Genomic DNA, 24,895 nt, shown 5'->3' with positions numbered 1-24,895 from the left:
CCCACAGCTGAGCTCTTGCCTTCGGAGCCTGGGCTATGTTTGCAGAGCCGGCTGGGAAAGATTCAAAGTGTGCGTGGAGACCAGGAGACCCTGGTTCACCCAGGTCCTCACAGGTGCCCATTCCTGTGATATCAGAGAGCCTGGGGTACTGTCCTTTTGCCATGGGAGACGCCTGCGGCTCTCAAAGCGGCTGGCTGGCTGCGGCCGCTGCTGCTCTGACGCAGCCTATTAACATTGATCCAAAACTTCTGAAGGAAAAAGAGAAAAACAGATGGGGTGAAAAAACCCAAGAGAAATATCCCTTATTAAACTAAAAGCATCATCTAAGCGGGCTGGCAGGAGCGGGGAGCTTGGCCCGGACGCTCGGGTTATTAAACCGCACTCCAAATCAAATGCTCCTGCTTCTGGTTTATGAAACAGGTCCACCACTGCAGGGTGTGCGGCTGGGTCGAGGCTCCCCTGTGCCCCCAGGAGATTTGGGCACTTCCCCCTCCCACTCAGTGAAAGGGGGCAGGGCAGCCACCTCCCTCCCATCCACTGCGCGCACACATTCAGTGAAGGGGGGGCAAGGGGAGCATCCTCCCCACCCCCCACATCCTCCCTTTCCTTCCCTGCTGTAGGTCAGTTCGGTGCCCATCACCGTGGTGGAGAGCGTCGCCTGACATCACAGAGGGTTGGGGGTGGGGGCAGGAAGCAGGTTACGGGGCAACACCCTGAGTTAGGAGCCTGGACTCACTGAAAACACAGTCTAGTGTTTCATTGGAGCAACTGTCTCCTAGTCACTTCCCTCGGAGGTGCTGTGTTGCGCGTGGAGTCGGCAGGGAAAAGCTGCGGGAAGGTGGGGGCGGACAGAGGTCCGCTGGAGACAAGCTGCCATTGAATTAGTAAAAGGGGAGAGTGGTGGGGGCCCTCACTCCAGCGTGCCCTGGTGCCACATCAGTGAACGTCCCTGCCTCAGTTTCCCCTAGTGGGCTCCCATAAGGCTTATGTATCTTGAGCAGTGCCCCTTCCGGGCTCTACATCATTCTACCCCCAGTTGGAACGTCACACAGAGGCCTCCATCCCAGCCCCTCTAGCTGGAGGGGGGCAGGGGCTGTGTCTCTCTGCGTCTTGCCCTCCAGTGCCTTGTCTGGAAACTGTCCCGCCCGAGTGCTGTTCCTAGGTGTCCTTTCGAGTCCCCCTCATCAGCTTCCTCCTGAGAAGCCGGCTCTGGGGGAGATCTCTCTTTCACTGCTCTGGGGTCTGTTTCTCCCCCCAGGGGCCTCTGTTTTCCTCCTCACACTGAGAGTCGCTGCCTTGTACCATGCCCAGGTGCTTCCCTGCCTAACTAGCTGCCTCTCCATTGCTTAGGGAGTTAATCAGGCCCAAGTGAAGCTGGGTTGCCTCAGAGGGGAGCTGAGCCCCTGAGCTGGTCAGAGGACTGGCTGCAAATGCCACAAGCCATCGCTCTGTCATTAAGGAAGTGTGGTCTAGTGGGTAGTGCAGGGGACTGGAGTCAGGGCTTCTGGGTTCTAGACCAAGCTCTGGGAGGGAGCGGACAAGGAATCCAAGACACAAACATCTCGAGTGACCGTGGGCAAGTTACTTCCCTGCTTCTGTGCCTCAGTTTCCCCCATCTGTGAAACAGGGATACTACCACACACCAATTCCACTGGGGAGTGGGTTGTTATGACGCTTAACCAATTCCCAGGGTGCTTTGAGATCCCTGGCTAGACAGCGCTACAGAAAGACGTGAAGAACCCAAGCACGTATCACTATAAAAACAATTTTTATGTAAACCCCCCCCCCCCCAAAATCAAACCAAATGCCACAACACATGAGACGAAAGGAGACAGAGTCCAAAGGCAAATTCCCAAGAAAAGGGTCTGAGAACAAAGGAACTGGATCCAGAACGATGATAAAAAAGAACAAGCTCCCAGGCTGGGGCCTAGTTTGACTCAGCGGCTCCGACACAGGCGACCGTATGTGTAATCCATGTAGCACCCACTGCCTCTCCCACCAAGGGTTAATCTCACGCCCTGAAATACCTCACCAACCCGGGAGCAGAGCTGTAACCCCCCTGCCCCACTTGGACAGAAAGCTACTTCCCTCCCTCCTGCACACTAAACGAGCCAGCTGAGCAGGCGGGGGCGGGGAGAGAGGACTGGGGCTTCCAGCAGGTGTTGGTGTCCCGCTGGCTCAGGCTCGGTGACTGTCAGGCCCAGATTTGGCACCGATGGGAAATTCCAACCCTGCCCCCCAGCCAGCCCGGTTAGTGCAGAGGATTCAGGGCCAAGCAGCAGCATCTCCGCTCGGGGAGGGGGAGAGAGAGACAAAATCGCCTCCCCCCTCCAGGGTGTTAGGAGACAAAAGCAGCACCTGTTGCTCTGTCCGTGCACCATGGCAGAGTAAGAAAAAGGGGAGTCAGGGGAAGAGAAGGGGGGTGTCCCCCTGTATCTGCCACCCCTCTGCCCCCAGCCTGGTAACAGTTCCCTTTAGTATCTCCATTCGCACCAGTCTGGTCTCCCACGCGCCCGGTGCCCTCAGTCCAGAACGCTGCGGAGATCCCACCGCCCTTCCCCTGCGTACACCGACACGTGCAGACGGCTGCGTGTGAAAACGGCCACGGGGGACTGCGTGTCCAAAGCGTGTCTGACGGCACATGCAGCGTCCTGCCTACATGTGCCCGGCTGTTGGGTGGCTGAGTCTGTGTGTGGATGCTCGGCGTGTGCTGTGGATTTCCACGGGAGGTCGCGTGGCCATGTGGACCGCAGGGCTCACGCGTCCGTGGGCACCGGCGCCCGGGGGGTAGTCGCCCCCCCCGCCGAGAGCTCTGCAGGGCTGGGCGGGGGCGTGCGAGGGCTCGGGACGAGCGCTCATTTGGCTGACTTAGTGATGATGCGGGCAGAGAAGTCAAAGAGGTTCTTATTGATCTTCCTGAGCGTGCTGACTTCATCCTCCAGCTCTGTCACTTGGATCTTCAGCTGCTCCTGGTCTCCCATCAGGTTCTGCAGGGAGAGGGTGGCAGAGGGGGATTGGAGGAGGGGGCTCGACTCCCCAGGTCCGAGGGGGACAAAGTAACCAGGGTCTCCCCAAGATGACAGTAACTCCCCAACCCTCTTCTTTTCTACCCCCTCATCCCAGGTTCCCTGCCCTGAAGCCTCTCGGCTTGAGTCACCCCCTAACCCTGTGCTGGGAGGGTTCCCAAGTTTTGGGGAGCGCGTTTAACAGACCTTCCTGGAAGCCTTAGGGAGCACCCGGCTTTGGGGACCCTGTGTGCCTGGAAGGAGGTGCCCCCCTTTCAGACCACCCTCCACTGCCAACCCTCGCCAAGCCCTGCTGGGGCCCCCAGGGGGGTGTGTGGGACTCACCTTTTCCCTGGTCGAGCACATCTGCGAGTACAACCGGTCAGCCTTTTCCAAGTAGCTCTCCCCAACCCCCTGCACGGAAACACATCGGAGGGGGCAGTGAGGCCATGAGCCCATTGTCTTACCGTCCCCAAAACCCACTGCGGGACCCTGCAGTGCCCAGAGACTGTCCCAGCGCCGCCGGCACCTGGCCGAGCCGGATGGGCTCATCTGGGACCTCGGGCACACAGGCTGCAGCCACGATTCTCATTTCCAAAAGGAGACGCTGGCGCTACAGACGAGATCTCTCCTCCTCGCTCGGCTGAACAATGCCCACTCCCCCTTCTCCCCACCCACCGCCCCTGCCCTGGCGCATTCCCCTCAGTACATCCCCGAGATGAGAAGCAGGATGGTGCTCCAGTTCCCGGTCCCCTCTTCTATTCCCTGAGGGCCTGTGGCTCCCAACTCCTTCCAGATTGTGCTCCGGAGCCCGGCTCCACTGCTGCTCGCAGGTCAGGGAGAGGCCAGAGGTCGGGCTTTACACACCACTTTCTTGTCCAGCACGAGACCTGCCCTTCCCCCCGCAGAACGACCGGGGAGGTGGTTAAAGGTCAGAGAGCTGAGCTGGAGTTTGCGACAGCAAACCCCAGTGACGCAGTGGAGCTGGGAGACATTGGCGGGAGTGGGGGCGGGGGGGGAGAAGGGGTTTGCAATTGCCTACTGGTTAGAGCAAGGGATTTCCCAGCTCTGCCACTGACTTGCTGCGTGACCTTGGGCTAGTCACGAGCAGCCTGGTTTGCAAAGGTGCTCAGCTGACTTCCCAGGCTCTGAAAGGCAGGCTGCATGCCTCAGGTCACCGGTCTCCACGCGGGCACAGGGCCGTGGTGCAGCTGCAGGCTGGGGGAGGAGCGAGGGAAGGGCTGCGGAGGGCAATTACAACCGGGCACAAGTTGCCTTTGCTGAGCAGAGCTGCAGGGGACGCCGCACTGCCAGCACCTAGCCCTGAGCTCTGCTCCGCTGCGTGTGTGCAGGGCTGCAGGAGGGACAGAGAAGCGCTGCTGGCGAGACAGAGGTCTCCAGCCCAGCAGGGCTCGCATTGCTCCCCGCTGCCCAAACCGACACACACAGGGGCTGAGGTAGGCTGCTGGGGAGAGAGGAAAGAACAGAGGCGGCACAGGGGAGCGAAGGGGGCACATAACGAGCCCGACTGTTACTAATACACATCGCTGCACCGCTGCGTGCGGCCCCCAGCCGGGCACCAATCCCCGTTGCTGAAGCACGACCCTCCCTGCGCGACGGAACGATTACTGCCCCAGCGGGCCCCGCGAGGGGAGTCGCAGGGAGGCGGCATTAATTTAGCTGCACGTAGGCATGGCCAGGGCGGAGAGGAGGGCGCTCAGACTCTTGTGGAAAGCACCCATGGGAACGCAGGGCCTGCTGGGTCCTCTGGATGTTTCACCAAATCAGTTCCTTGCCGGACGGGGGCCGCGGGCCACCTCGGTCTCGCCTGCTCCCTGCCCCTGGACGTTACTGTTTAGGGCTCCTGGGCACGCACGTCATTTAGTTTAACTGAAGTCCCCGGACTCGGCGTAGGGGCGTTTGGGTGAAACTGACGGGTTTGTGCTATGCAGGAGCTCAGACTAGAGGAGCAGATGGTCCCTTGCGGCCTTAAACTCTGTGCAGAACTGCACTGGCCCCCAGGGCCTCGGGTTACATCACTGGCTGCAGCACAGCACCGTGCTGGGGCATAGGGCTGGCAGTGACCAGTGGTAAGAGCGCCCCCTGCTGAGCCCCCTGCAGCACAGCACCTCCTAGTACTCTGCTAGGGCAGAGGGGCAGCGCCGATTTCAAAGGGAGAGCACCACACGGCGCCCCCCAGTGCTAGGCTGAGGCACTGAGGTCAGCACAGCCTCCACCCTGCTCCCAGCAGCCCTGTGCCCCCTAACGTGCTGGGGCACCGGGGCCAGTGCTGACAGAGGGAAGCCAACCCGTTGCCACCCCGTCCTGCAGCCCTTGGCATCACTCATACAGTTACCGATCTGGGCCGACTCTGCTTTGGGGTGATCAGATGTCCCAATTTTACAGAACAGCCCCAAGATTTGGGGCTTTATCTTATACAGGCGCCTATTACCCCCCACCCTGTCCCGATTTTTCACCCTTGCTAGCTGCTCACCCTCCCCTGCATGGCGAGCTTTGGGGATCAGACGAGATCACCGTGGTGGCAGATTCCAGCCGGCGACTGTAACAAACTGGGGAGCAAGGACCTCGACCGCGCCTGGTGACGCGACTGGGCAGAGGTGTGGCCGGGGGGAAGGGGACCGACGCTGGCACTGCAGAGTCGGGCACCTTTTCTTCTCTTCCCTCCTGCAAACCTGCTGTTGCCCGGTGCAATCACAGCGTGTGCGGCTAAGCCCCGACGCCGCGCGGTTTCACAGAACCTGAACCGTTACGGCAGAAGGATAAAGCATCGCAGGGAGCAGGCGACACAAACGGTCCAGCCTGAGTGGAGGATTGAGGCTCCCTAGCCCCCGGCTCCTGGATCCCTTTTCCACTCGCACCGTCGAATGCCCTTCCACACCCCTCTCTCCTTCGCCAGCAATTAGTTCAGAGGCAGAGGGCACAGTGCTAATTAAGCCCTTTCGCCGGGTGGAAGAGCAAGAGAAACTGTTCTTTAATTCCCCTCGAGGAAGGAGCTCCAGCTTCTCAGCCACTATCAGTTAATTAGAAACCCCTTCAAAGCCAGCAATTCCTTAGGACACCTGGGGACAGTAAAGAACCTTCAGCCAAGGTCTGCAGAGGAGGAGCTGCTGGGCTCCTTCATTCTACATGAGAAAGGGGGAACCTCGCAGGGCAGCTGGATGGGAGCTCGGGGGCTCGGTTCTGGGACAGGCTGCCAGAGCAGGGTCCTCAGCAGAGACGTCCCTACACCTCTGGGGATAGAACCCAAGAGTCCTGTCCCCCTGCCACTGCTCTAACCACTAGAAACTCACTCCCCTCCCAGAGCCAGGAATACAAGCCCAGTCCCCCTGGCTCTACCCTCTAGATCAGCCTGATTTACCGACTGGCCAGTCCCAGGGGTGCTGGCCGTGACGCTGGGCTTTCAAGCCGTTCCCATCCACCACACAGGAGTATGGTATTCTGTAAACTGGGTGTCCATCAGGTCTCTCTGCCCACCTCCTCAGCATCAGATCAGCAGGGACCAGCCCCCTGCTTCTGCTCTGGCTGGAAGGATCAATATCCATCACTCCCCGCCCCCCAGGCCCAGCTTAGACGCCGGCGACATTTGCTCCTACCTGCTGGTGGAGGCCGAGGCGCAGCGTCACCCCCTCGGCTCCTTGATCCTCGCTGCTCTCGGTCCCGTGCAGGTGTTTGCTGAATTTGGGCAGAGGCACGCCGGGCTTGCTGTCCGGGTTAAACATGTTGGCTGGGGCCAGCGTGATGAAGGCGTTTGTCACCGGGCCTGGGGACGAAGGAAAAGGATGAGCCAGTGAGGTTCACCCAGTGCAGACGCTCAGGGGTCGCCGGGGCAGCCCAGGATATGAAAGGAAGGGCCATGCGGCAGCCAGGACTCCTGGGTTCCCTTCCTGGCCTGTTCACAAGCCCAGGGAAGCACTCCAGGCACCGAGGGCTTTGGCTCACTGAAAGGAGGCTGGAAGTGCCTGGGGACTCTCCTGCTTTGGGGAGAGAGCTGATGGTGTGACAGGGATGGGGGGGGGCTTGTGCCCCCCAAAACTGGAGAAGAAAGCAGGGGACGGCCTCTGTCTGGAACTGGAGCTTGTGCCAGGGAGAGGCGCCCAGGCCTCAGCAGCTGGAGGTTATGGGGTTACAGAAGCTGCGATGCTGACACTTGAGGGAAGGGGAAGGTTGGAGCCGGGGAGGGGTGCATGCAGCAGGGCAGGCTAGCGACCCTGCCCCCCTCACGCACCTTCCACCCCCCCACGCAGGACCCCTGAACATCCATGGCAGTTTCACAAATGAACTAGATGAGCTTCCAAAACCCCCCAGGACATGGAGGGAAGTCCCATCCCTCCCCACAAGCAGACCCCTGATTTGCTTCCCTCGGCAGCTGCAGACAGCTCAGCCCTGCCAGCCTCTTCCCTGGGAAATTGGGGTCCCCCCCACCGACGTGACCAGCGCCCGCCCCACCCCAATCCACGTGGGGCCGCAGGAGCCAAGGCTCAGGGCGCACTTTCCTTCCACCCACCCCAAGCCTTCCTGCTAGCGGTGCCGGATCTAGGGTCCCCTTCCTGGGGGGGGAAAGGGGGGCCGAGTGTGTCTTTTGGGGCCCTGGCGGTCGCTATTTAAAAACCAAGCAACCTGCCAGGAGTCAGGACCTCACTAGGCCCCTGGAAAAGCTTGGATCTGAGAAGTTAAAGAAGTAAAGCCCAGGCTAGCGTCAGTACTTTGCTGTGATGTACGAAGGACAAAGCCTGGATGCACTTTAGCCTGCCAGTAACTTGGGGACCCCAAAGATCAGGGGGGGTGGAATATCCTTCCCCCCCCATCCCCCCTTGGAGTGCCAGGCCTTGCAGGTGCAAGCTCCCTTTGCAGACGGGGAGTGGCTCCCCCTGGAAAGAGCACCCCATCGCCTCTCCCCGCCGGGCACCGGAGCAGGGAGGAGGCTGCCTGGGTGCAGCAGAGCGCAGCGGGCTGGCTGTCCTCTGCAGAGCGAGCTATCCATCACCGGCCTGCGCCTCGCAGGCACGATCTGTCACCCACTCATCTGGCAGAGTTAATGAGCACTTTAATTACTGCTTTTACCCACATGGGCGACCGGTTTCCATCAGTCCTCCTGCCCCAACACCCCCCCCACCCCCGCCCAACACACAAATTCTGCCTCCCCAGCTCAGAGGGCTCCCATGTGCTCTGGAGTAGCAGGTGCGAGCAGCTGCAGCATCTAAACACCGCTCATCTGGGGGGGGGGGGGGGTCGGGTGCATGGCCAGAACAGCACAGCAGTGGCTAATTAAAAACAAGCTTGGTGTGTCCCCCCATGTCACTACTCCACACAGCTCAATAACAAGGGGGGGGGGAATTCAGGGGGTAGATGGCTAAGAGGAGGAGAGAGACATTCCCAGCTGAGTGTGGCAGGCCAAAGGAATGAACGAAGGCAGCTGTGGCTGGAGAGAAATGCAGAGGAGAAGGCTCTTGTGCCGCCCAAGTGGTGGATGAGGAAGAGACAGAGGGAACAAGGAGGGGAGCAGATCGAGACATGGCCCAGGAAGGTTCCTGCCAGTTTTTAAGCTGGCCCTGAACTGAACGCTACTGTGGGTCTCTCCCCGAGGGAGAAGGGATGAACATTTGGGGGGAGGGGGAAGAGCGGGAGGTTGCTCCCCAGCACCATCCCCAAACCCCGGCTGATCAGAACTCGCTATGGACTCGGGTCCCGCTCACAGGGGGACACGGCCAGGACTGGCCCTAGCTACCCGACGCGGGGGGAGCGGGGGAGACAGCGTACCCAGCAGCGCTGTAGTACAGACACAGCAGGGCAGTTAAAGGCCTTGCCTCTCCAGCCCAGAAGCAGGCCTCCCCCAGCCAAGGGCTGCTCTCCGAAGCCACCCGCTGCCACGATGATCCTTTTTTAAAAAATGTTGCTCCCCCTGCCCCAAGCTGACAAACTTTGAGAGCATCCATTAGATTAGCCCCAGAGTCCCCAACAGGTCAGGCATCTTCCCAGGAAGGCAATTAGCAGGGAGCGCAGAGAGACCACAAGTCCCCAGAGCCGTCATAAATTATCCCGAAGCTCCGGTGCTGCGCCCAGTCATTCCCTGCCAGCGTGCCAGACTGCTGCAGAGCCTGGTAGCCGCATGGAAGGAGCAGGAGACTCCTTCCCAGAAGCGTTTCGTAACGGACGGATCAGCTATTGGCCAGCGAGCGGCTGCCTGCCAACGCAGCCACAGGGACTCAGTCGAGTAACCATAAACAAGATGACTTACCCGGAGACCCTAACCCAGGTCAGAGTTTCCAGAGCCCCCGCTCGGTGCTTTAGCCCCACGGCTGCCCCCCTCCTCAGATCTCAAAGTGCTTCACAAAGATGGAGCAGCACCATTCGCTCCATTTTACAGATGGGGAAACTGAGGCACTGGGCGGGGACGTGACTTGTCCAAGGCTGCAAAGGGAGTCAGTGGCTGCACTGGGAACAGAACCCAGGAGACCCGGCTCCTAGTCTGCCACCCTCCCCACTCCAGCTCGCTGCCTGCTTTCTCCATTGGAAACGCCTCTGCTCTCGTCTTGGGTGGAGCCCAAATTCCACCTCCCGGGCCTGTCAGGACGAAGGTCGCTCAGGGATGTTTCTCCAGATTCGACGCTGCTCCCCCCGCTCCCCCACCAGTGTGTGGTTAGCGAATGCTAAGGGAGAGGGCTCAGTGACCGGGGAGCCCTGCTGGGTAGCCCCGCCTGGAGTCACAGCTCATCACTCAACAGCAGCTAGCACCAGCTCCTCAGAGTCCATCCGCCCCCCCGCGCTGACAGGCTCCCCTCCCAGCCTGCCACGGACCAGCAAACCTTGCAGGAAAGGCCCCTTTGCCCCCTGCAAGCTATCGGCGTAACATCCTTGGTCATCTCTAGCTGGGAGCCGCAGGATCACGCTACCCTCTGACTCCTCGGATCTATTCCCGGCCTCCTCTGGGGTTTGGCTCTTGTACTTCACTCTCCATGTGGGCCTGGGGGCAGCTCTCTCCTGCCCTCTGCACGGAGAGCATCATTCTCCCGGCTGCCCTAGCCTGTAGGTCACCAGAACGTCAGCCAGGCCCGTGCTTGTCTCCACCCCTTGCGGGCGGGCTGCAGGAGCACAGGGACAGAGCACCGGTTTATGGGATGGAGCTGGCTCCTGGCACCCTCTGGGCTGGGGGATGGCAGTGATCAGGGAAGGGGAGGGAGAGACCCACAGCTCCGGGACGCGTAGCGGTGAATCCCGGCCTTTCCGTGGCGCGGCAAGCTCGCTCGGGCCGTCTCCTGGGCAGATATAGGAGGAGAGCACCCAGGCGGGGCGGCAGCGCCCCCTGAATTAAATGCTCATCAGCTGGGTCTCCCCTTTATCCAGGCTGAAGCCTCTTCGACCGGGTGGGTGCATGGGAACACTAGAAAGGGGAGCCACTGGGGGTCGGGCTAGGAATAGCAAGGGCCAGCCCGGTTCCTGCCAGCCTCAGCCCATCATTCCTGGTGCCCTCAGGGGCGAGCAGGCTACACCTGGTATCTCCGAGCCCCTCTCGCTAGGCCCAGCTGCCCCGGGAATGGGAGACCCCCTTCAAGCCGTGGGACCGTAGCAGGCTGCACTTCCACAGCGTCCGAGGCACGTGACAATTAACCCTCTCGCACACAGTCCACCCACCCCGCTCTAGCTGGGACTGGGGGAACAATCCGACTTCGCGCCCTGCATGGGATCCGGAGGAAGCAGGAAATCAAAGCCCTGCTGCCATTCACCATTGATGGTACTTCAACAGCCCGCGTGGTTTCAACGACTGGCCTGGGCTGGCGTCGTCTGCAGCTCCCTGCCAAAAGGGGGCTGTATTATCAAGCAGGGCTACAGATGATGGGGGCCGGCTAGCTAGGAGGGGACTCCTGGGGGGGAAAATCACCATTCACACCTACCAGCCTGCTAGCAACAAGCCCATCTAAACAGTCTGGGCTGGCAGAGGCTCCGGTGCATCATGCTCTGCTGAGGCTGCTAAGTGAAGTGAATTTGTTGCGCCCGGGTCACCCTCCTGCCCATCCCCTCACGCCGCTGCCTCCCCCCCAGAGCATGGAAACAAGCAGTAACAGACGATGGCAATGTGGAGCAAGGCCTCGGGACACGGACACCCCCAGCCCCACAAGAAGGCGGAGGGAGGGGAGATGCCGCCTTCTCTAGCCACGTCCCAGTACAAAACGCCTGGGCATTAGCATCCTCCCAGGCACTTGGCTGACTCTGGAGCAGATGGACGGTCAGAACCCAGCCAAAGCTCTGCCAAAGCCTTGCCATGCAGCAACCCACCTGCTGCTCCAGTAGGGCATGAAAGCCTCACCACGGAGCCCCCGGGTGCATCCGCAGCCCGTACCAAGGAGCCCACGGATCTGCATGTTCTCAACATCTGCAAAAGCAACTGCGAGTGGCATCCCTTGTGAGCGGAGCTTATTTTGCGGGAGGAGCTTGGAAAATATTACCCCTTCCCTCCCGCATCTGATTCCTGCATCGGATTCCTGCAGCGCAGCCGTGGGTGCCTCTCTCCAGCTGTAAACTCGTTGGGGGAGTGAGGGGGGTTAAGCCACCCCTAGCCCCACAACAGTAGGCTGAGGTCTCAGCTCAGACTGTCTCACACAGGGAAAACCGGCGCAAGCCGTTTGCTCCTGGCTCGCTCTGCAGGGTCGCATGGCGGAGAGGGAGGGGTGCGCAGGGTCCCGGTCACCTTTGTGATTCACCGTCCGCAGGCACTGCTTGCTCTGGATGTCCCACAGCCGGACTGTTTCGTCGTGCGAGCCGGAGAGCAGCAGGCTGCCGTCCGTGGAGACGGACAGACAGGTCACCTGGTTCCTGTGGACAGAGGGACAGCGGTGAGAGGCCACGAGGGCTTGAGTGGCTGCGCTGCCCTGTGCGCGTGGCTGTGGCCAGTGGGGACGCGGGGACTGGCCTGGAGGTTAGGAGGGAGACGCAGGGTTGAAGTGGACACAGGACACCCCACTGGCTGGCCACCTCCACTCCCCGTAGGTGGGCGGGCCTTGCAGTCCAACAGCTGCACAGTAGGATCCAAGCTCCTCCGTCCTGGGGTTGGAAGCACGTCAAGGTGCCTCCTAGTTCCGCGCTCTGGCTAATGCAAGGAGTGGCCCGGACACACCAGCATCCTGCTTTCCTCCCCGGGGTCACCGCAGGGCACGCATGAGCAGGGGGGTCACCGCAGGGCACGCATGAGCAGGGGGGGGGTCCCCGGGGTCACCGCCAGGCACACGTGAGCGGGGGGGTTCCCTGAGACTCCAAGGCCTTGCTGGGACACAGGCATGGAAAGAAAGGGGAGGTCACTAGTCAGCTACTGACTCAGGAGGGGAGCACCACTGACGGGTGCCCCTCCGCCGTACACCCCAATGCACGCCCATCCTTCACTGCAGCCCCTGGGGTTGCTGACATGCCCTGCCCAGCCCCTCCGTGCCCCACCTCCTCTTCTCCCCCCTCAGAGGGGTTCAGTGGTGGTGCCAGTCCCAACAGGCCAGGTACCCTGGACCTGCCTGGCTCTTTAGATAAACCAAGTCCCTGCCCAGTTGTTAACAACAAAAATCATGGAGCTGGCACCATAGGCAGTGACTCCGTGGGCGCTTCGGGGCTGGAAAGTTAGTGGGTGCTCTGTACCCACTGGCAGCCAAGCTCCCCGCTCCCCCCCACCCCCTCCTCCCCTGAGCGCGCCGCGTCCCCACTCCTCCACCTACCTCCCAGCGCTTCCCACCCGGCCGCCACCAAACAGCTGTTTGGCAGCATTAGCACGCTCCAGGAGGGTGGGGGAGGAGCGGGAGGGTGGCGTGCTCAGGGGAGGGGGCGGGGAAGAGGCAGGGCTGGAGTGGGGATTTGGGGAAGCCGTTGGAATATTGGCAGGGAGGGGACGGAGTTGGGGTGCGGGAGCGGTCAGGGGCAGAGCGGGGGTCAAACACCCATGGGAAAGAGGGGAAGTCGGTGCCTATGGCTGGCACAACACGACATGACACGACACGTGCCGTACCTCTCTGCTTGTGGGAACAGAACCCACATGGCCCAACTCGTCCCCGAGCCCCGCTCTAACCACTGAGCAACACTCCCCTCCCAGCCCAGGAGTCCGGAATGCCTGTTCCCCTCTGCTGTCTAAACACTAGGCCACACGCCTCCCAGAACTGGGAATAAAATTGAGGAGAACCTTGTTCCAGGTCCTCTGTGCTAGCCACTGAATCACACTCCCTTGCAGAACTGGGCACAGAATCCGGTGCCCTGACTCGCAGTCCTCTCTCTTTCTCTGCACCACTAGACCCTCCTGCTCCCATGAGCAGTGGGGGCGAATGGCTGCAGTACAACCGCCCTTCCCTGGGTTATTTCTCATCTGGAATTCAGCTCGGTGCGTGGCGCTTGCAGAGCTGCTGCTTCTGGCTTCTATGAGCCAATGAGGGAAGAGGAGGCGGCAGCGTAACATCACTGGAGTGACCTGGTGCTGGGGAGGAGCTGGTGCTATTAGAGACAGAACAGCTGTAAGAGCCACGCCTCACCTGTGTCCCTTGAAGATCTTCCCATTCTCCCGCTCCGAGTGGAAGGCTCGGTCTCTCTGAACAGGCTGCGAGAGCCAAGGAAGGAGAGAGAATTAAGAGGAGAATCAACCCGGCTTCTTTTCATCTGCAGAACTGCAAGCGCCTCCCTGGAGCTCTGCTCAAGGGGAGAGCAGGACAGAGACAGAGCTGGCTGTGAGCCTCTCCCAAGCCTGACCCCAAAGCGGCCCCACGTTGTTGCAATCCCGTGTCGGCCCCAACACGGCGCAGCTTCGCCCGGGGTTACCGCCCGGGACAGGCAGCCGAGCAGGGGAGACGGAGCAGCCTTCGCTCCATTGTCCCCTGAATCAGAGTTCACCCCCTCGCAGGGCTGGCAGAGTCCGAGCCCGGGAAGCGGAGGCGAAGGGACGTGCTCTCTTCTACAGCAGGGAGGGGGTACAGCAGACGGGACACCCGCACTGGGACACATACCCGGCAGGACACCCGCCACCCAGTGGGCCTCTCCCAGATCACTCACCCAGGCACAGAGGTCGACCTGAAAGATGGAGCCATCCATGCCACCACAGAACATGTGATACTCGGAGAGGTCAAGGGTCACCGCCATGATGCCCACATCGAAGAGGACAGAGAGCAGGAGCTCTCCAGAGGAGATTTCCCAGAGCTTGGGGGGGGGGGGGGGGGAGAAGGGAGACAAAAGGATTAATTAATTGTTTAGGAATAGCATTATTAGAACATGTCATCCTTCCTTAGCACCTTCCAGCAGGGGAGCTCGCAGCACTTCACCAGCATTCACTAACCTGCCTGGGAAGAAGGAGCACCAGCATCACCCCAGGCTACAGATGGGGAAACTGAGGCACAGACTCACCAGCCCAAGGTCAAAGCATGGAGTCCTGACCAGCCCTGTTCTCCTCACTAGACAACACTGCCTCCAGGATACAGATGGGAACCAACGCTGCTCAACACAGGAGGGTTACCCAGCCTCCTGCATTCCCTCCGTCCCCCTCCCTTCATCCACTTCCAGTTCAGCCGCCTGATCAGTCCAGGCTCCCTCCTTTTATCTATGCTCTAGAGCCAGCTCCCCATTCCTGGATGCTTTTCATTCTCCTCGGAGCTTACAGTCCAAGAAGGGGAGCATTGCTTAGTGGTCAGACCACAAGGCTGGGTGTCCCAGCTGCATCATGGCCTCACTGCATGGCTGGACAAGCCCCTTAATCTCTCTCTGCCTCCCCGCCTGTAAAACGGGGATCATATCCCCTGGCAGTTTCCCCTCCTAGGGACCCACCGGAATATTTTAATGTCCCCATACTGCAGCCTGCACGGTTCGGTGCTCCTGCCGGATGGAGGCATTGCCAGCTGGGTACAACTCACAGGCCTCTAACCAGGCACCTCCCCGGAGAGCAGGGAAGCTGCCAAGCACATGGTGACATCGGTCTGAGGTGACAGAACAGCTGCTAATGTTTGGAGCAGAAACCCCATTAGGACTGGCAGGTCTGAGTCACCGGAGAGCGCGCCAAGGACCTGAACTGACTGCAAACAGCACCCAGCGGCTCAGCCGGAGAGAGGCTAGAGCTTAACCCTTTGGGAGCCGCACATGCCCTCCATGGCACCCGGTCATTTGGCCAGCAGCGCGGAAACCACAGGCCAGGACTCCGGAGCTGCCAGATCCAGCCCTTACCTTCACCGTCTGGTCGAGGGAGGCGGTGGCCGCTCGTGCCAGGGGGCCTCCGAAGCCGCAGCACAGGTCTGTAATGGGCAGGCTGTGTCGAGACCACACGTGGCGGGGCTCCGGGATCTGGGAGTGCTCCACCTGCAGGGTGCTGCCATGGGGAAGAACAGAACGTGTGTGCGTGGGGGGGTTAGTGCAGCAGGGACAGCGCAGCTGCCATGCGAGGGAGCAAGGGCTGTGGTGGGGATGCAAGCTCCAGGGAGCAGCAATGCAGCCGGGGGGAGAGCGAAGGCCCAGCTGCCAACACCTGGGAAGCCAGGCTGCAGAGGGGCCTGGGATGAGGGCTCACTTTGCACTGGGGCGAAGGAGAAACGCCCCCTCCAGCTGATTAAGCCAATGACAGTTTCCAAGGGAGCCAGGCCAGTTCCCCCTCGGCCAAGAGGCCCTACAGGGATGCTCGTGGGAGCCGGGGAAGGGAACGACTCTCCGCAACAGCAAGCTCAGCATCGTGGAGATGCTATTCGACCCCAGCAAGGAGACCAGGATCAGAGCTTACGACTGTCCCTGGCTCTGAAATGTCTCAGCCGTGGTCTCGTCCCGCTTGCGCCACTTCGTGGAGCCATCAACGGGCAGGAACCCCCACCCCCGAGACAACGGCAGGGCTGGCACCTGCTGGTGCAGCCTGGCATAGCTCCTTCCCGTCCCCCCGGACAGACTCAGGTGCCCAGGGTGTTCTAGGCTCGTCTGCCTCCCAAAAGCAGCCGCAGCAGGAGCCACCTGCCCCAGGATGGGGTCGGGTTAGGACGCTCAGGGATGGCAGCCTGGTCTTGGCGCAGCAGAAGCCGTCCTGCGACCAGCGACTGCTACTCCCCCCATCCAATCCCACCCCTCCCCTCCTCGGCGTCTGCACAAGGTAAAGGCGATTCGGGCACAGGTGCTGCATGTCCAGCGGCCGCACAGGGTCAGACTGGTGCACACGGTTACAACTCAGTTACTGACATCCCCACTGCCAAGCGCTAGCTCAGCCCGCGTGCCTCAGTGACGGGGCAGGCGGGACCCAGCTCACAGGAGGAGGGGACGTGCCTGTCAGCAGCAAAGCAGGCGGCCCTGACACACAGCAGGGAGAGGTCTCCTATATGCTCCGGTGGACAGCCAGGGTAGGATCACTCCCTGCTGCACATGAAGCATTTTGTCCATTAGCCATAAGAATCCTTTGCCCTTCTCTAGTGCCTTCATCAGAGGATCTCAAAGCACTTTACAAACATGGACTTATCATCAGCCCTCCCTTGGGTGGCCCTGGCACGTGGCTCCACCCAGCAGACGGGGACAAACATGACACCAGAGGGGTGAAGGGACTTACCCAAGGTTCCTGGCAGGTCAGTGGCACGGCTGAGAACAGACGACTACAACCCTGTCACCCCAGCCCCCCTGCTGTTACCGCTAGACCACACTCCTCTCCGGGAGTTCGGAACAGAACCCAGGAGCCCCCACTCCCCTCCCGGAGCTGGAAAGCGAACCAAGGAAGCCTGGCCCCCACTCTCCTGCTGTAGCTAACGAGAGCATGCTTCCCTCGGAGAACTGGGGCTATAACCAGGACTCCTGTGTCCATAGACCCCTGATCTAGCCACTAGGCAATGCTCCCCTCACAACTAGGAATAGGACCCAGGCATCCTGTCTCCCAGTCCTCCCTGCTCCTCGTTACTAGACAGCATTCCCCACTCAGAGCTAGGGAGAGATCTCCGGAGGTCTGACTCCTAGCCCACGTGACACCAACTCAAACACACGCCTGGGGTTCCCGCATGTGTCTGGTTACACGGAGTGTGCTCCTTGGGAAGGGGCCTTTGACACAAGCAGTTTACTCGTGTGCAGGAAATACACCTTGCAGGGAGATGGATCCAACCCGTTTATCTGCGTGGGCGTTTTCCTGCCTGCTTCTGCTGGGTTTCTATATGTTGGCTTTAAAGGACAGAAGATCCCTGGTGGAACAATCGAGTGCAACCCCTCACCGGGGAGAGTGAACAGCACCTGGCCCTGCTCCTACTTCGCAGCCAGACAACAGCAGGAGGCGCCCCGCAGCCACCGCTCCTGCACTGGGCTAGACAGCGCCCCCGGGTGGGAGAAGCCCAAATGTCCACTGCTCCCCAGCCCCGGTGGATGGAGCCCCAGCCCCCACTGCAATGTGACGCTACCTGTAAAGGTTCCACACCAGGACCAGGCAGTCCTTGCCCCCCGAGAGGAAGTGACTGCTGTCGTCGGTAAAGCAGAGGCACGTGAGGTCTTGGTAGTGTCGATTCAGGATGGCGAGGAGGTTCCCACTGGAGACCTGGAAAACAAAAGAAAATGAAGCCCCGGGTCTTCCCAGCCCCAGGAGCCCGGCTTCCAGCTCTCATTCCTTACTGGCCTTGGAGCAGCATCTAAAAACCCCCATCAAGACCCCGCTGAAAGCAGCAAAGAGGCCAGTCCCTGCCCCAGGGAGCACACAGGCAGGACGCAACAGGTAACCAAAAGAACTAAACAGCATGTGTGCGCGGCTGACCTTGCTTAGTTCATCTGCGGGCTTGAACAGCACCACGGCAGCTCGGTGAGCTGGTACTTCACGTCGGGAGGCTGCCCGCCCGCACTCCCCAAACTAATCTGTCACTTCAAAAGAGCTGGTCGCCCCCAGGGCTGCGAAGAGACCCTTCGAAACGCGCCTGAGCGTAACTGACGCAGCAACATCTGCTTGTGTCTGCAGGCGGCTTGAAACAAGTTTAGAGAACTGTCCCCTGTTAAACTCAGCTGGACTAGACTCTGGAACCTAATGTCAGTTAGTATATCAACATGGATGCCTCCTTTGCTGCAGATCAAAAAAGACAAAGAAAGAGAAACTAACATATGATTCTCCCAAGCTCCACCACCACTAGCTTTTCTCCCTGGTTTCTTGCCAATGAAGTTGGAGATTTGGCCAAGGATGTTCCCACCAAGAACAGCCACGCCTCTAAAAAGACACACGTTCATTTTCCTGAGATCTAAATACCAGTGCAACTGAAAGAGGTGTTTTCTGATCAAGATTATTAGACTATTGCACATAAGACAGTAGGTGATGGGGGCAAGGGTGCATCTCAGAGTTACCATTACTGTCCCTCCGGGTTAGGTTCCCCAAAGAATAAGTTGCACCCCGACTCTGGTTCCCTGTCCCGTGGGGTGGCAAGGGATATTGGGAAGGAATTCCCCCTGCTCAGATTCTCTCTGAACTCATCTGGGCACAGCTAATTACCCGCAAGGCTGGAGGAGCCGCGAGCCCACCCAGGGATGCCGGACAAACACCTTCCCGGGGACATAAAGAGGACAGCTGCTGGGCTGAAATATTCGCTTCACTCCCTTGCTCTCATTAAGTCCAGGTGAAAGGCCCCGGCTGGGGCTCGGCGGAAACAGGACTTCAAAGAAACTGGGCCTCAGTAGTTTTGTTCAGCGTCAGGGCTGAATTGTTCAGCTTTCGCTGGTTGGCACGAGGTGAGGAACTGGCCTTGCTCTGGATGACAGAGGGCTCAAGTCGAGAGGGCTGGGAAGGATCCATCTATCTAGGTACTTACCTGCCTCACAATCTTTCATGTGCTGAGAGTGCAGCAGGGCAGTGCTGCTGTTACCCCGTTTTACAGATGGGAAACCGAGGCACAGAAAAGAGAAGGGATTTGCCCATGGTCATGCAGGAAGCCTGTGGTGGAACTGAAGTTGGATCTCCCAAGACTCAGACTAGAGCCCTAACCCCGGGGCTAGCCTCTCTCTCTGGGATGGCGTAGACAGCCCAGCATCAGGGGTGAGACGCTATACTGCCTGGGACAGGAAGGTCCCCACCCTGCTCAGCCCTTCAAGGCAGGTGAACTGAGCACCACGCAGCCCGTTGTGTTCTGGTCTCTCTGACGCATCCTGACAAACCAAGAGCCGTTTGTTTCGCCCGCACATTAGAGAGCCCACTTGTCACGGCAGCTTGCCCCCCTGGCATCCTTGGCAGACATTTCGCTCCCCTACACTGCTGTCTGCTGTGCTGGACTTGGTTCCACCCGAGAGGTGGCTGCATTTCAGCCAAGCTGGGTGCACTTTGGGATGCTCTGGGAGAAAAGTTGCTAACGGTGTTCCCTGAGGGCCTGGCAGGGAGGGAGCCACACAGAAGAGACAGATCCAGTTTCCAACTTGCTTTCAGATTTGTGCATAAAAAGAAGCCAAGCCATGATGAACTGGAGACTAGATGGACTCGCTGTTACAGCACGAGACTCCTGGGTTCCAGTCCCAGCTCTGGTTCTGTGCGGCCTCAGTAAAATCCCTTCCCTGTGCCTCGGTTTCTCCATCTACGCGACGGGACAAAACACTTTCCTATCTACTGGGGGCAGGGAGTGGTTTGTGAGGTGCAGTTAGTTGGTGCAAAGTGTTTTGAGAGCACTGGCTGGAAAGGGCAGTATTTAGTACATACAGCCAGAGAGAGAGAGAGCAGCTCACACGGAGCACGGAGTTCCTGTGCGCCCAGCAGTCCCGACTCAGCACTTGGATTGAATTATTATTTTTACTGTACCACGAGCACATTTTAAAAGCAAAATCTGATAGATAAATATACAGCTGCTCAAATAACAAGGCTCCCTGGGACTGAGAGCTTTACAAGTTAGACACTTTGCAATTTAGCTCTGGGGCTGGGACCAAGTCAGGTCTTTCTTATTTGCCCTAGGAAGCGTTTAGCACATTTTAGGGCCCTGCATAAATCCTACTAAAAAACGCTGCAATCATCAACACTTAAGGACCAAAAGAACTTTTAATTCAAAGCTCCTAACACAGGCAGGCAAGCAGCATGATCTTCATTTTGCCAATGGGGAAACTGAGGCACGGAGAGGCAATGCCAAGGTCATCCAGCAAGTCATTGGCAGAGCAGGGAATAAAACCCAGGAGTTCTGACTCTTGGCCCAGCTTATCCTGTCAACAGATTGTCAGGATGATCAAAACGATTGCAGATTTCCTTTTAAGCTGTGTCCCTACACACCACCTCCTACCAGCCACTTTGGGTAGCCTCAGCTCTAAGCCCAAGGGTGGAATGGGCCACAGGAAATTAAGCTCCCCTTTGATCTGGGGATGATCAGAGCCAGCCAGCACCTGTCACCAGCCCTAACCTCCCATACAAATATTAAGTGAGAAAAAAAGTGCTCACCAGAGATGAGACCCAGCACCCTCTCATTGGGCTGCCTGGTGGGCCCCTTTCTCCCCTTACGTAGAAGAACAGGCTGCTGGAGCAGCCCGGTAGGGGGGAGAAGCATCTGCTCACACAGCTGGCTACGACCCCCCAAAATGTACCTGACAGCTCCACACAGCCATGTGCAATAACGCAAATGCCCTGCTAGGAAGGCAGCCCCTGCCCCCGTGTGGCACTTTCTTGTAACTGCACAAAAGTGGGTTTCCACACAAGCAAAGAATGAGGAATTCCTAAATTATTTGGAACTGGCCTAGAAAGTCCTCAGCCAGTCAGAGAGCACAGATAATGTGTCATTACTGATGCCAAAAGGGATGGGACGTTTCAGTAACTGGACCGTACGCAAATCTCTGCACTCGGATCAGCTGCTGTCCCTGGAACTCAGGTGATATGACAAACACGTGCCTCAGTTTCCTTGGAGCTTAAATGCATTTTTTTTTAAACCCAGTTAAGTCTCAAAAATATTCAGTGAAACTTTCAAGCTAGCTCCCAGCTTAGCAGACAGTTCTGTGCCCGTAACACATGGCACGTCTGGTTTTTTCACGGCCGTGAATTGCCAGGGGAAAGGCATGAATGGATCAGAAGGCCCAGAACAAAGAATCGGACCCGTGGCACCATATATTTCAATTCACCGTTTCCTGAGCTAGGAGGCAGAGCATGGCCTAATGGTTAGTGCAGGAGCTAGGACTCCTGGCATGTATTGAAGGCCCTATCACTGATTCATGGTATCACCTTGAGCAAGCCCCCAACTCAGTGTCTTAGGTCTTAGATCACAAATGGCCGTAATCCTCTCCCCCCGATCCCAGGAGCACTATGGAGTTTCTATTAATGAAGCATTTTGGATGAAAAGCATTCAAGAGCTCAGGCTGTGTTCACTTTGCCTATAACACAAGTCTAGTTCATGAACAGGAAGCACCCTGAAGCTATCATCTACATAACCAAAGTACCAACCAGAAGTCCTCTCTTTGTTAATTGCCAACGTGATCAGTGTTGTACTCGACCGACAGTCCTTGCCTCTATGGGAAACGAAAGACGGAAACTGCACAGTCAGTCATGCTCATTATAGCAAATACATTTAATTTTTCCAATAGCCTATTGAATGAGCTTGTTTCACTGTAATGGTGGCAGCTTTTTAAGGGGGGTTGTTTACTGATATGTGGTCTCATTTCTAACTCAACAGCCCTCAGACTTCTTACCTCCCACAGATAGATGCTCTCAGCAATGCCTGCCAGGATGTAGAGACCATTAGGGGAAGCTGTCAGGCAAGTCACCAGCCCAGGGCAGATGATCTTCTGCTGGAGTTGGTCCTAGGAGTACAAAGAATGCAAAGGGGCATTAGCCTTCAGTGAGTGGGCAGAGATTCACTGTGCGTGGGGGGATAGGATCGGGGAAGATGATTTTCACTGAGCCTCTCAATGTTTAATGTGCGTCCTTAATACATGGTTGGTTTCTCTGCCTGTACCCCTGGAGTTCGCAGATGAAACAGAGGCAGGACAGGGGTGAGAAAGGAGCAGAGGAGGAAGATGATGGAGCAAAGGAGGAAGACAAAGGACAGACAAAGGCTCTCTCCGCACTGTGGTTAAAATTGTACCAGCAACAAGACTGCTGGGGATTTTGCTGGTTTGGTTTCAACTATCAAAGGGGTGAGAGATTCAGCTAAAAGGAAAGGGCCCGGGGGCTGAGGGAGTTGATCGGGGGCAGGGGCTCCAGGGGGCGGGTCTCGGGGTTGATGGGGAAGAGGGAATCCGGGGCAGGGGCTCCGGGGCGGGTCTCGGGGTTGATGGGGGCTGGGGCGGGTCTCAGGGGTTGATGGGGAGCTGAGGCGGGGCCCAGAGGGGCTGAGAGAGTTGATCGGGGCGGGTCCGAGGAGGCTGATCGGGGCTGAGGCGGGGCCGGGGCTGAGGGAGTTGATCCTCGGGGTTGATGGTGGGAGCTGAGGCGGGCGGGTCTCAGGGGTTGATGGGGAGCTGAGGCGGGGGCCCAGAGGGGGCTGAGAGAGTTGATCGGGGCAGGTCCGAGGAGGCTGATCGGGGGCTGAGGCAGGGGCCGGGGGCTGAGGGAGTTGATAGGGGCGGGTCTCGGGGTTGATGGGGAGCTGAGGCGGGGTCCGGGGGCCCGGCTCGGGGTTGATGGGGGGAAGCTGGGGCGGGGCAGGGCTCGGGGTTGATGGGGAGCTGGGGCGGGGCAGGCTCGGGGTTGATGGGGAGCTGGGCGGGGCAGGGCTCGGGGTTGATGGGGAGCTGGGGCGGGGCCCGGGGGCGGCCTGGGGTTGATGGGGAGCTGAGGCGGGGCCGGGGGCAGGGGCGGGTCTCGGGGTTGATTGGGGGCTGAGGCGGGGGCCCGGGGGCTGAGGGAGTTGATCGGGGCGGGGATCCGGGGTCTCAGGGGTTGATGGGGAGCTGAGGCGGGGGGTTGATGGGGAAGCTGGGGCGGGGGCCGGGGTGCTGAGGAGTTGATCGGGGCGGGGCCCGGGTGGGTCTCGGGGTTGATGGGGAGCTGAGGCAGGGCCCGGGGCCGGGGCTCGGGGTTGATGGGGGCCCGGGTCTCAGGGGTTGATGGGGAGCTGAGGCGGGGCCCGGGGCGGGGCGGGGCTCGGGGTTGATGGGCGGCCCGAGGGCCTGGGGCAGGGGCAGGGCCTGGGGTTGATGGGGAGCTGAGGCGGGGCCCAGAGGGTTGATGGGGGCCCGGGGCGGGTCGGGGTTGATGGGGGCCCGGGGCGGGGCAGGGGCGGGTCTCGGGGTTGATGGGGGCCCGGGGGCAGGGGCAGGGGCGGGTCTCGGGTTGATGGGGGCCCGGGGGCGGGGCGGGTCTCGGGGTTGATGGGGGCCCAGGGGCGGGGGCAGGGGCGGGGGCAGGGGCGGGTCTCGGGGTTGATGGGGAGCTGAGGCGGGGCCCGGGGCGGGGCGGGTCTCGGGGTTGATGGGGAGCTGAGGCGGGGTCCGGGGGCGAGGGCGGGGCGAGGGGTTGATGGGGGCCCGGGGGCGGGGGCAGGGTTGATGGGGAGCCCGGGGGCGGGGGCAGGTCCGGGGTTGATGGGGAGCTGAGGCGGGGTCCGGGGGCGAGGGCGGGGCGAGGGGTTGATGGGGGCCCGGGGCGGGGCAGGGGCGGTCTCGGGGGTTGATGAGGAGCTGAGGCGGGGCTCGGGGTCCGGGGGCGGGTTGATGGGCCCGGGGCGGGGCCTGGGGTTGATGGGGGCCCGGGGGCGAGGCGGGTCTCGGGGTTGATGGGGAGCTGAGGCGGGGGGGGTCCGGGGCGGGGGCGGGTCTCGGGGGTTGATGGGCCCGGGGGCGGGGCTCGGGGTTGATGGGGGCCCGGGGGCGAGGGCGGGTCTCGGGGTTGATGGGGAGCTGAGGCGGGGCCTGGGGGTCCGGGGGCGAGGGCGGGGCTCGGGGTTGATGGGGAGCTGAGGCGGGGGCCCGAGGCGGTCCGGGGTTGATGGGGGCCCGGGGGCGGGGCGGGTCTCGGGGTTGATGGGGAGCTGAGGGGGCCTGGGGGTCCGGGGGCGAGGGCGGGTCTCGGGGTTGATGGGGCCCGGGGGCAGGGGCGGGTCTCGGGGTTGATGGGCCCGGGGTCCGGGGCGGGTCTCGGGGTTGATGGGGAGCTGAGGCGGGGCGAGGGGGTCCGGGGGCGATGGGCCCGGGGGCGGGGCTCGGTACCTTTCTCTGCAGCTCCCACACGTTGATGTAGCCCTTGCCCAGCTGCGCCCCCAGCAGGTGCTCCCCGCCCAGCAGCGCCAGGCCCCGCGCCCCGCTGTTGCCGCCCCGGTAGCCGGGGAGCGCGGAGCCCGAGTGCAGCTCCCACACCGAGCAATTGCTCAGCGGCCCGGCGGCGTCCGTCACCAGCGCCACCTCCATGGGCGCCGCCATCTTCTCCGGTCCGCCCAGACCAACGAGAGCGCCGCCGGACTAAGAGCGGCCGCCGCTTGACAACGAGGCGCCGGGCAACCAAAAGGAAGCGCGGCTCAGGCGCCTCCCTTCGCAAGGGGCTGCGTCCGCCCACGTGCTCTCGAAGCTAAGCAGGAGGCAGCTAGTCCCAGCCGCGGATGGGAGACCCAGAAGCTGTGATGGGTCCCCCGGCAGAGGGCGTTCTTTTGATGTTAGCCTGATTTCAATGCTCCAGCTGGGTGCTGCAGCTGCAGGCTCAGAAGGGGTTGCTCCTGTTTCCATGTCAGTGCTAAGCCTAATGCTCCAGGGGGGTGCTGAGCAGCCTGGGGTGGGGGCTGAGCACCGCACCCCAGTGCTGCAGGCAGCTGGGAGCACAGCCCAGCACTAGGGGTGTCCTTCTTCGGGGAGGGGAGTGGTCGATGCTGCACCTGCCCAATTCAACTTGCTTGGTGGGTGTCCCTGGGCCGAGCTTTCCCACGGCTGGCGTAGTAAAGACTGTAGCAAGTCAGGGTTGATAAACTTAACTTCCAGGGCTGGATAAAAGGGGTGGGGGCATTTCAGGAGAAGGCTGGGCCAGGACTGCACGGAGGTGGATTCCTGCAGGTCCCTGGTGTAACTAA

At 60.3% G+C, this 24,895-nt stretch overlaps 1 protein-coding gene across 1 annotated transcript; it reads right to left on the bottom strand.

Moving 5' to 3' along the window:
* Positions 1 to 800: 800 nt before the first annotated feature.
* Positions 801 to 24,257, bottom strand: WDR18 (WD repeat domain 18). The gene is made up of 10 exons (XM_039516044.1): positions 24,048 to 24,257; positions 21,588 to 21,698; positions 17,372 to 17,505; positions 15,192 to 15,333; positions 14,034 to 14,177; positions 13,520 to 13,584; positions 11,710 to 11,834; positions 6,620 to 6,786; positions 3,351 to 3,419; positions 801 to 2,987 (listed from the first exon to the last, which is right to left on the bottom strand). The coding sequence occupies exons 1-10, from the start codon at positions 24,255 to 24,257 to the stop codon at positions 2,856 to 2,858; spliced, it is 1,299 nt and encodes a 432-aa protein (XP_039371978.1). The 3' UTR covers positions 801 to 2,855.
* Positions 24,258 to 24,895: the final 638 nt, after the last annotated feature.

Source organism: Mauremys reevesii, linkage group 26, assembly GCF_016161935.1.
Source record: "Mauremys reevesii isolate NIE-2019 linkage group 26, ASM1616193v1, whole genome shotgun sequence".
Classification (NCBI taxonomy): Eukaryota; Metazoa; Chordata; order Testudines; family Geoemydidae; genus Mauremys; species Mauremys reevesii.
This window is presented reverse-complemented; position numbering and strand designations above follow the sequence as displayed.

Excerpts from the sequence above, each read along its gene's own strand:
- WDR18 (XM_039516044.1), bottom strand. The coding sequence starts at position 24,257 with ATGGCGGCGCCCATGGAGGTGGCGCTGGTGACGGACGCCGCCGGGCCG. Across the intron at positions 11,835-13,519 it reads AAGATCTTCAAGGGACACAG|GAACCAGGTGACCTGTCTGT; the intron begins GTGAGGCGTGGC and ends CTCTGTCCACAG. Across the intron at positions 2,988-3,350 it reads TGTGCTCGACCAGGGAAAAG|AACCTGATGGGAGACCAGGA; the intron begins GTGAGTCCCACA and ends CTCTCCCTGCAG.